The sequence below is a fragment of the Protobothrops mucrosquamatus genome, unplaced genomic scaffold (genome assembly GCF_001527695.2).
Source record: "Protobothrops mucrosquamatus isolate PMUCROS unplaced genomic scaffold, P.Mucros_1.0 scaffold453, whole genome shotgun sequence".
Taxonomy (NCBI): Eukaryota; Metazoa; Chordata; class Lepidosauria; order Squamata; family Viperidae; genus Protobothrops; species Protobothrops mucrosquamatus.
The window spans coordinates 393,846-405,734 of NW_015386776.1; the positions used below are offsets into that span (position 1 = coordinate 393,846).

General features: G+C 35.1%; 1 protein-coding gene across 1 annotated transcript in view; it reads left to right on the plus strand.

Moving 5' to 3' along the window:
• The window catches only part of LOC107287888 (lipopolysaccharide-responsive and beige-like anchor protein), a 275,476-nt gene that overhangs the window by 199,539 nt on the left and 64,048 nt on the right, over nt 1-11,889 (plus strand). The window contains exon 24 of the mRNA XM_029284234.1: nt 1,098-1,250. Coding sequence (XP_029140067.1) covers nt 1,098-1,250 — 153 coding nt within the window. The remainder of the gene's footprint in view (nt 1-1,097; nt 1,251-11,889) is intronic.

An 11,889-nucleotide genomic window follows, 5' to 3' on the forward strand; every position in this document is an offset into this window, starting at 1 on the left:
GCAGTGTTCCAATATCTCAGGGGCTGCCACAAAGAAGAGGGAGTCAAGCTATTTTCCAAAGCGCCTGAAGGCAGGACAAGAAGCAACGGGTGGAAACTAACCAAAGAGAGAAGCAACCTAGAACTAAGGAGAAACTTCCTGACAGTTAGAACAATTAACCAGTGGAACAACCTGCCTCCAGAAGCAGTGAATGCTCCAATACTGGAAGTTTTTAAGAAGAAACTGGACAGCCATTTGTCCAAAATGGTATAGGGTTTCCTGCCTGAGCAGGGGGTTGGACTAGATGACCTCCAAGGTCCCTTCCAACTTTACCATTATTATTATTATTATTATTATTATTATTATTATTATTATTATTATTATTATTATTATTATTATTATCATCATCATCATCATCATCATCATCATCATCATCATCATCATCATCATCATCATCATCATCATCATCATCATTGCAGTAGCCAATTTTCCTAAAAATCGGTGCCACCTTTAAGCTCCAGCTACACTCTAAGAATGCAATACTTTATTGCTGTATGCATAATATCAATGCATCTTGTAAACATTCTGTTGCCAAGTTGAGTATGTTACTCAGTGCTGCTTACATAGATATGGCAAACATAAGAGTATCAAGTAGCTTAAATTATTCAGGGAATGTGAGCTGATTATTTAGACACATTTTTCTGAACCTGATTTTGGAATCAGATGCAGAATATAATGCTACACATTTTACAATATATTTTAATTTAGTGAGTATTTAATGTTTCTAAACATGACATTTTTAAAAACAAGTTAAATATATTATGAGTTTAAATGTTATAGCTTCCATTATTTTTAAAAATACTAAGATTTAGTGCTTTAATCTCAGATTAAACTGTTTAGACACTTAATCATAACTACTATTCTTTCATTCAACATTTCAAATATTGCGTTTATTTACCACTATGAGCAAGTTTCTGCAAAAATTTAATACATGTAAAGTGAAAATATTATATATACAAAATGAAGGTACTTTCTATTGCATCCACTATCTCTTTTAAGTGAGTGACTTCTATGATAACCCAATTTATTACATGTCACTGGTTTTCATTTCCATATAGGAGCTTGTTCCTGAATTTTATTATCTACCTGAGATGTTTGTCAATTTCAATAATTACAATCTTGGAGTGATGGATGATGGAACAGTGGTCTCTGATGTTGAACTTCCATCATGGGCCAAAACCCCAGAAGAATTTGTTCGCATAAATAGACTGGTAAGATAACAAGCAACTATTAATTGTGTTAAGATATGAGCTTTCTTTAAAAAAATGTCATTTTTAACCATGCAAAGCTGGAATTTATATAATTTGGAATGAAAACAGCTATTTTAGAAGACTGGGAATATCTAAAGCAGGGTTCCCCAACCTATGGGCCACGATGCAGTACCGATCCATGGCCTTATGGCCACTGGGCTGCGGGAACGGCTGGTGAGTGCACGCATGTCTACATGCACTTCCTCCCACTTGCGCTAGCACCACTGTGAGGGGGATAGCTGCCGCACGGACACTAGCAGCCCCATTTTCTCATGCACGTGGGAGCTAGTAGCCCCGTTTGCACATGCGTGCAGGTGCTAGCAGTCCCATTTGCGCAGAGTGCTAGTGCCACTGCCAATGTTGCGCAGGCGCTAGCAGACCATTTGCACATGCATGCAGGCTCTAGGCCCGCTGCAGGTGTGCATGGCTCCGTTTGTGCATGCACACGGGTGCTAGTGCTGCCGTGGTGCGTGCAGTCGGTTTGCACATGCTCAGGCGCAAATTTGCCTGCTCCTCCCTTTCCCTCTGGGCCGCCACACTGGAAAGGTTGGGGACCTCTGCTCTAAAGTTTTACGTTTATTTTTAATTTAAATGTTGATGCTTATTTTTAATCATATCACTAAAATGATATGAGCTTTATGTTTTAATGTAATTATCTTCATAGTATTTCTTCCTAATACTTTTCAATTCAACATTTAGATTACTTATGATACCTTTTTGGCTTCCCAGAATTTAGCTATCATTAAAATTATTTAAGTCTCTAGTAGAATAGTGGAAGTTACTTAAAATGTACATATTTTTACATAACTCATTAGGTATTATACTGCCGCTTAAGAAAAAAAATAATGGAACCATATTTTAAGATTTTATTTAAAGCATACAGTATATAGATACATGCAAACATATTTTTAAGAAAACTAATGTAAATATGGAAAAGAAACAGTAAAAACAAATGAATTCCTCAAATAAGTGGTATGGAAGAAGGTTTTTTTTTTCTTTTTTTGAGAATCAAATTTCTTTTTTGGCAAGGGAGTATACTGATGTATTAATTTGGAAGAATATAATGTGAGCAGAAAACCTCTCATCCAAATCCTTAAAATATTCTTTCAAGGCAGTTCAGATGGTTGGAAGAGGGTTCAGTTTCAAGATTGAAGTGGTTGGGTTCATATAAAACTCCCCATTCCCACCATTAGTATTTTGGGAAAATATGTGCTATCAAAATTTAGTAATTTGACACTAGAGTTTAACATCATGTTCTGGTATCTAAGGGATTTCAGGAGTCCATATGGGATAATATTTTCTATTTTCCTGCTTCAGGACAAGGAGATTCATAAGTAGGTTTGTGCCCAGTTGGGACCACCAAGAAAAGGATCAAAACTAGAACTGAAACTAGGAATATAGCAACATGTGAGAATGGTTCTTTCTTGCATATACAATACTTCACAATTTCTGACTTGTATGGATTCTGGAGTACTTCATTTCTCTCCCTTTTATCCTGCTGTCATATCTTGGCCAATGATAGTATCTATTTAGGGAAGCAATCCTCAGAAATCAACAATGCAAAGTTTCTCTTTGTAATTATATAATGAATTCCACACAATTCACTATACAAATATTTCAAAAATGTTGTGTTCCAATGTAAGAATGATATTCACCATTTTACTGAAACAAAGCAGATCTATATTAAATCACTATCTATACAACATCGATGTTAAACTCCAAAATACAGAAAAAAGCAAGATATTGATAGAAATGAATGTGAACAGTATATTTATGGTGTATAATTTAGCTTGCTTTTTATACATTTTATACAAGTATACATAGCTATTACCAAAGTGACAACTATACATATGTACCTAAGCATTTTCCAAATAACATCCTGAAAATATAGTCTAAATAATTACATGTTGAGTATTTAGTTTTAATATTATATAGATATTAATGTTGTCTGATTACAAAAATGCAAGTAAGAAAAATATCTTTCTAAAAAAGTAATATTTTGACCAAAACACATTAACTCCTAAATCTATTTCAAAAATAGAATGCTCATATATTTATCTTTGCAATTAATGAGATAATTATAAATTATTATGGTCCTTTTAAGTGGTAATTTTGTAGGGTACAATGGGCACTTTTTCCTCTTTCAATACACAGTACAGATTTTTCTGCAGTGATTGGAAATGCATACTGCTTTGATCTGTGACCTTTTTGTGGTGCTAATCGGGTTCCTGATATCATTATACCTTGATCATTAATCATATTTTCCTCCATCTCATCAGCCAACTAAACAGCCCAAGCCTCTGTTTCAATCCTGTGCTTGGCAGGCTTCTGCTCTTCCGGATTATTACACTGTGATACTTTGGCTTCTCATAACCAGACCCCCATCAAGCTGTGTACTACAATTAGAGTCAGATGGTCCTTATGGTGAATGGGGAAATAGTGTTGCAGCTGTCTGTCTCTTATTGGAATAGTCCAACAAGAGAAACAGATGATATATAGAGCAGTATGTAATAACAAAGTGTATAGTACTAAGGCAACAGTGGGGATATATAATGCTAATTGTTAATCATTGTTATTTTAATATGACTGTTAAGATAACAACATAACATTATATATGATTTTATTAAAATGCATCATTCATTTTATCTATTTTGGAACAAGGATGAAAGGGTGATGATAATTCTCTTTAAATATGACTTCTAAATTAAAATACTATAGAAACACAAAAGAGAAATCACGAAAGCTGGGCAACAGCAGAAATAAATGAAATACTATCCAGTTTTAAAGTAGAAGAATGTCTACTTTACAGGACATTAATTAAATGCCTGGAGAGCAAAAGTATTCAATTAGTATTTGAAAGTATTGACAAATATATTAATGCAGATATTAACTCTTTATTACCAGAATTTTAGTGATCTTAATTGGGAGGCAAGATTTTGATGGAAAATAAGGTGTGGTATCATGGCTGTATTTTTTCTACATATTAGGATGGAATAATATATTCCCTTGGCTTCCTGTGTATATTCAGTGTAAAAAAGAGTTTGAGATTTTAAACTATACATATACAGGCAAACTTTATATCATAATATCAGACAGGTGAATTGGAAAAAGATTGCTATATCACAGCATGATGGTGGTGGTGATATTTTTATTCTGCTTCAAGGTAGTGAATGTACTTAATATTCTTGCCTGGTTTTCCCTCACAACAATAACCCTATTAGGTTCTTTGGGCTGAGAGAGAATGACTGGCCCAAAGTCACCTAGTTGGCTTTCATGGCTGAAGAAGGCTAGAACTCCCAGTCAGATAGTTTCTAAGACAACACCTTAATCACTACACACTGGAGATGGATTCTTAATATGAGCAAATGCATCTTTTTATTTCCTTAAAAAATAAATTGCTTGAATATATGTTCTTAGATTGGAGGCTCTACAAAACTTGACCTTTTCAGCTTTCTTAACATCTCACGGAAAAGGGCTTTTCTGGAGCCACACAATAGTCGTTTAAAATGTAACTAAAATATATATTTGCATAATTTCACCTTAGTTTCTATATTTTAGCTATGAAAGATAATGAAAAGGACTTTAATGCCTGGAATTGGTCTTTTCTCTCTTGCAAACTAAAATATTCTGCTGTGGTTTTCTTTTCTGATTAGTGTACATTGTATTTGTGTTAATAAACAAGCATAAAACCTTGTATTTCTAAAGATTATCTATAAACAGAATTTTGCCTTTTAAATAAAATTTGATTTAGTGGGCTGCTAGTTTCACTTCTTTTTTGAAGCTATTGCTTTCATTGTCTTGCACTTTCTCATTCAACCGAAGAAATGCTGTTAGAATGTAATTCCCTTGAGAATAGAGTGCTATCCATTATCGTATATATCTTTCTTGCTTTATATGCTGCATTAATGGGTATGTACAAATGAGTAGGTTTTCCTCCTCTGTCTTAGTTTGATATTTATAGCAGAACCTACAGATATTGCATATTGATGCAGCTTTAATTTGGTAGCTTGCATATTTCTTTTTACTGAATTTTTGGTGAAATGTAATCTTTTAAAAATAAAAATATAAAAAAGGATAGAGTACAGACAATACAGAGACAGTAGAGGAAATGTTCTATAATGGCAAAGATCATGAACAAGAAATCCAAGTGTTGGATTGGATATAAACATTGTCTGTCATTCATCCTCACACAATATAAGAAAAACATAAGGCTAATATCAAACACACTAGAATGCTATCTTTCCCAAATATGTTCACTATTACAAAATGTCTCATTTGCTAATAATATGTAGCCCTTCTGTCTCTATATCTCTTCTTTCTGTTGGGCTTGTCTTTCAGCTATTCTTTTTGCAATAAATCTCTCTAAATTTCCAGTTTGTTACCCAGCAGCTTTAGCCTACTAAGAATTCAATTCTGTTTTCTAGCTATTCTGTTTTTTGTCTGCAGTTCAGATGAATGGCTCCCTTCAGAAATTCAACCAATACCTTCAAACTAAATAATGAAGAGTACGCATACTAGCTTTATTCATTTCTCTGCCCAGTTTTCATACCTACAGCTGGACCTGTGAAGACAGCTATGATTCTGATCTAGCATGATCCTAGGCCTCATAAATATATGTTGTTCATACAAACTTGAGTGCACTTCTCATTTAGATCTGTGCCTGAATGTGTATAGGTTGAAAACCAAAGGAAAGGTCTTGTTCTCTAACCGGTTTAGAGCCTTCCACGCTTCAGTAAAGGTAGTTTCTTTTTTATGAAACAAGAATTACAGAGTTTCCATTATCAAAATTCAGAGAGGATTAGATGTTAAAATAGCTTTTTTTAGTGGAGGTACACCAGGCTAAAGGAGAAGACTCCTTGACAATGCATTATTAACAGCATATAAAAATATTTTTAAAATGGGGGGAACTTCAAGTGGTATTTCATAATATGTAAAGTTTTTAGTGGCTCAATCAAACACAATCTATTATGCCATGCACAAATATTTAGGGACTGTTTTTTTGTTACCGTTTGTTTATCACAGCGGTCTTCAAACTTGGCCCTTTTAGAACTTGTGGACTTCAACTCCCAGAATTCTTCAGCCAGGCATGCTGGCTGAGGAATTCTGGGAGTTCAAGTCCGCAAGTCATAAAAGGCCAAGTTTGAAGACCCCTGATTTATCATATATACCTGATATGTACCATCCAGGCATGCAGAGTTATATTCTTAGTTTCAAATGACTGTTTTGTAACAAAAACTATAAAAACAGATGAGACTTTCTCATGTGATTTTTTTGGGGTCCAACAGACATTCATTTCCACTTTTGTCAGGTACAAACAATAAGATCTACATGTGAAGAGTTCAATTAACTATTTTATTGCTTATGCCTATAATACAGGTATCTTCTCAAACTGGCAGTTTGTATCTGGGCCAGACTATATTAAGTTTGAGGGCAATTTAAGGGGATCAGTCTTTGCCCCCCCCCCCGGCTTAATCTCTCTCCAGCAACTTTATATGTACATTGAAATGAGGGATTTCATATATAGTATTTTGGGATGTCTTTCTCATAGTTATGTTGTTATTACTAAGCTTACTTTTACATTTTTGTTTATCAAATATTTAAAACTACACATTTTGATAGCAAATGCAGCTGATAGATAAAATTATAATATATTTTCTAAATTGTTTACACATTGTAGTTACTATTTTCTGTCCAATAATATAAAACTTCATTTATATGTTAGTTGAATGCTATTAGTTATTTAGTTAATTTTGATGCAGACCCATATATGCAGATTCACAGAGACTCCCAGCAAAAACAAAAATAATGGTCACACCCAACAAGGAATCCCACTAATTTTAGCTCAAGGAATGGGACAACAATCAAAGTTTTCAAGTATTTACTAAATGCTAGTGGGGAACCATTTGGATTTTGAGGGGGGATCTTATTTGAAAAGATAAGTTCTGCAACATAGGATCATCCACTTCCTGGGTCCTGATAGATAACACTTTTTAACCAAAGGGACCAAAGTATACCAACTCTGCCAACACATATTGACCATGGGAAGTAGGTGGTCCTTCAAATAACCAAGCCCTGTGCCATGTAGATCTTTATAGGTAACAACTAGCATTCCAAATTGCCCCTGAAAACTGAATGGCAACCATTACAGTTTGAGAAGCAGAGATGTCACATAGGCATGTTGAGGCATGGCAACCTCTGTCTGCACCACTGCATTCTGGACCAGCTGAAGCTTCTGAGTAGTTTTCAGGGCAGACCCATGTAAAGCAATAGACAAACTTTGTGGTAACTAGAGCAGGAATGACTGGCCGAAGAGTCTTCTAATGCAGGAAAAGACTCAGCTGCTATACCAGATGGTGCTGAACAAAACCCTCTCGACCACAGTTATTATTTCGAAACCCATTGACTTGAAATAGCAATATAATTTTTATATTAAAAAAATCTCAAAAATAACAAATTCCCAATCACCTTTCAATTAATGGGGATACTTTAATTCATTCCCTATCCTTCCTTGCTTTTCTCTCCCTACTCCCATCTCCTAGGTTTGTTTATTTAAATTTTGAATGGACATATTCATGAATTTAAGAAACAGTAATAATATATCAGAAAATCTAAATGGTTTTAGATACCAAATTCAGGGAGTATTGTCTACAATATATTTGTGAAGATTAATAATATTCTGAAAGCAGTTTCCTGAATTCCTCTTTTCTTTATCTTAGCAACCCTAATTTTTAATATTTGAACTTTGGGCAGTGGTAAGCAAATCTCAGGAATACTAAATATTCTTGGAAAATTGTATATTTTTTATTGATTAGTAAAGAGTAATACTCTTACTCAGGTGTCATAAGTGCTGAACTGTCTTGTATTGCTCTTTCAGTCATTTCATTTTGAAGTCGTATCATTATTTGGGGACAACATTGATTTCTTATGTGGAGCGAGAATACTGTATATATTTGTAATTCAACAGTGCTGTTTATAATTCAGATAATTCCTATCGTGTTTCAAATTGTATATCACAGTTTAAACAAAGGAACTGAACATTAAGCAAAATAATGGAGATTTAGGAATTGTTTGGCTTGTAGACACAGGATTTTTAATTTTTAAACAAGAAATGATAAAGATTTTATTATTATATAATCCTGTGAAGATAAAAAAAAACCTATTATTTTTCAGATAGGATCTAATTTTGTTACATAGAAAATAGAAATATTCATAATCATAATAGATCATTTTCTCTATTCAAATTGCTGGCTGTGGAATTCTGGGAGTTGAAGTCCACATGCCTTAAAATTGTCAAGGTTGAGAAACACTGATTTATACAGTATTCCCTCTTTCCATTCCTCCTGGCCCACTACCATAACAACAACCTTGTATGAAAGGCTAGGCTGAAAGTGACTGATTACAGTCCAATGTTTTAATTCTTGTTAGTCCTCGAAGGTAGTCCAGGGAAGAAACAAAACAATAAATACTAGCAGTATCTTTATTGTGAGGTTATATTAACAGAATCTTGCAAGACTTGAGAGTATTTCCTTCTCTTTTCCTTTAACTCTTGGGAAAACCTGGGAGGATCCCAGGCCTCCTCTCCTTCTGTGGGCTTTTATGTGTAGGTTGTCCAGTCTGTGGCTGTTCTTTCTATTTCCCAAGATCATTCCTGAACAGCATTACAATTCCTACAGCATAAGGGCTTCTCTATTTGATCCCAAGTCTCTATTTGATCTATTTTGTTTGTCACAGGCCAACCTCCCAGCTTTACCTGACTTCATTAATAGGGAAGTAGTGATAACTAATAGTGACAAGTGGCAGCCATCTACTCCTATGCTGGAGACTAAGTCACTGAAGCAAAAACACAAAAACGAGGGCTTAATTTCCAAAAGTTCTTGAGGATTCCAAATCCTGTTTATTCCTCAGAATGGCTTTTTCTGGAAGCATGAGGGTTTTGGGGATAGATTGTGAGATATATTTATTAATTATCTTTTCTAGACTATGCAGACAAGGCACTAGCTAAAACCAGATATGCCTTTCCCTTTACTTTTATGCCTTTTAAAAGGAATCCAGGAAATTAAAGTCTAAATGGAAACAATTCAGAATGTTGCCCTGCCTTTCTACACGGAGATATTCATTTATTTAGAGAAGCAGTTAATACAGAAATACTATTTCCCAGAATGGTTTTTCCAGGTATTTTTCATTTGGAGGTTTCTGCATTGCATCAGTTATTTCTTGCTCAGCTGCTGGTTATCATCCTGTTTATTAGATTGCTTATTGATTATAAGAATAGGCAAGAAAATAGTATTAGCTTTTATTTATTTATTTCCCTAATTTAAGAAGAACAGTAAAACTTTCAAAGTCTTTATGATTATGGTAAATGAATTAAGTTATGATGGTAGAGATTTAAAATATTTTATATCCTACTATGAAGAGTCTCTTTGAGGCACTTTTATGTATTAAAAATTGAAATATAAAATACATTGTTACTAAAAGAGAAGCACAGAACATTTATAACTCAGTAGTATTAAAAATTTAATCTAAATGCAGGCTTTCATTTATTCAAAAGAAGACTCGAACTTTCAAATTCAAATAGAGAAAGAAAGTGGGGGAGGGGAAGGGAACAGAACCATAAACGCAATTCATGGCAGTTCCTTTCTCAAGCAACTCTCCCCATGAAAAGAATTAGACAGCAGACTTATCTACTTCTGTTAGTTGACATGCAGCCCTTTCTCTTATGGATAATTCAGGTTATATTCTGAAGGTGCTTTTGCCTATCTTGTTTATTTTATAAAACTTTTATGCCATGTGCATAAAGTGCAGTTTCGGTTTTCCTTTCTGCTGAAAGATCAGCGAGAAAGATAACTAGGGATAAGCATCAGCACAGTACTCTTTTTTCCAGTGAGTGCTTGTAGAAATGTTGTAATTTTATTGTAACCACCAATAGTCAAAATAGCAAAATCCATTGATATAAGACTGAAAGTTAATCAAATATTTTGAACACACCCGTGCATGTTTTGGAACACATCTTAGGAACGTTATGTAATGGTTATGTTGCCTGGCACAGGTGAATTTTTTTCTAACATTAAATTGGCAGAGGAAAATGATTTAAAACTGATTCCTTTCCTAGCCAATTAAATAGACTGTTGGTTTAAAGTTGTAATTCACTTCCTGTAAGACTGTTTATAATGGACCCCTTGAAAAGCTATGTGTGCCTGTCTTTTGTTTTAAGACATAACATCTAGGACAAGCAGTCTGCCGTGCAGTAAAGGAATTTGATTTTAGCCATTTCTAAAATTAAAGACAAATATCTGTTTCTATAAACAGGTCCTGGACTGCTTCAGCTGCTACAAAGCCCAGTGATATTTTAATTTGCTAGGCAGACATGTTTACTGTGTACTATATAGTTTATGAGCGTTACCATAAATGAGGTAATCTTGCATCTTGGTTTCCATATGTGAAACATTACATGAGGAAATGCAGCTGGGTTGTTAGTCGATGATATTAGCAGACTTTATTTAAATATAAACTTTATACTGAGCGGTTTAAAATATTTGTACTAGATCTGGTTATGTGCTTTTTAGTATTTTATACTTCAGAGAAACCAGAATTCAAAAAAAAAATAAAATAGGCTGCCAAGTGGATATCTCAGTTTCAAAACTGTTAGCAATAATGATTAAAAAAAACAGTTTGCATTCTTGATAAAAGTGCAACTTTATTTACTTTCTACGAAACAGCTTGCTTTAAAATTGCAACCATGGTAACATGGTAATACATTAAACAATATTCTTTGGAGTCAAATTTAATACATTCTATAGGAGTGGAAATAAAGTGGATGGATGTAAACTATTTGAGTTAATTTTTATCCAAATCAAAAAGTAGCTCAAATACAGGACTGTCTCCTGGAATGCCCTTCTCCAAGTCTTATTCCTTCCCTGTCTTTATAAAAAATTCTGCAACATCACAGCTTCAGTGCCAGAAAACTGAAAATGGGAAGATTGGAGTATCCCATGATATACTCTGCTTATGCAGACCTCAAATAGCTTTAAGTTCTCTTGATCTATGCCATGGCTTGATCTGCAGGAAACTAATGTTAGCTCTGGAACAGGTCTGAGAGTTGTATTTGTATACTGAAGCAAGACCTTGCTTCTTTAGGGGAGGGCGCCTTCCCCACGGCCTTAAAGGAGGCGGTGGTGAGGCCCCTCCTTAAGAAGCCCTCCCTGGACCCAGATGTATTGGCCAACTATCGCCCGGTCTCCAACCTTCGCTTTGTGGCGAAGGTTGTTGAGAGTGTGGTTGCACAGGAGTTCCCTCGACACCTGGAGGAAACAGTCTATCTGGACCCGCTCCAGTCGGGCTTCAGGCCGGGATACAGCACGGAAACGGCATTGGTCACGTTGGTAAATGATCTCTGGAGGGCCTGGGACAGGGGTTATTCCTCTGTCCTTGTTCTTTTGGACCTCTCGGCGGCTTTTGATACCGTGGACCACGGTATCATGCTGCGACGGTTGGGTGGGTTGGGAGTGGGGGGCACTGTTATGCGGTGGTTCTCCTCCTTCCTCACCGACCGTACGCAGTCTGTATTGGCAGGGGGACAGAGGTCGACCCCAAGGCCCCTAAC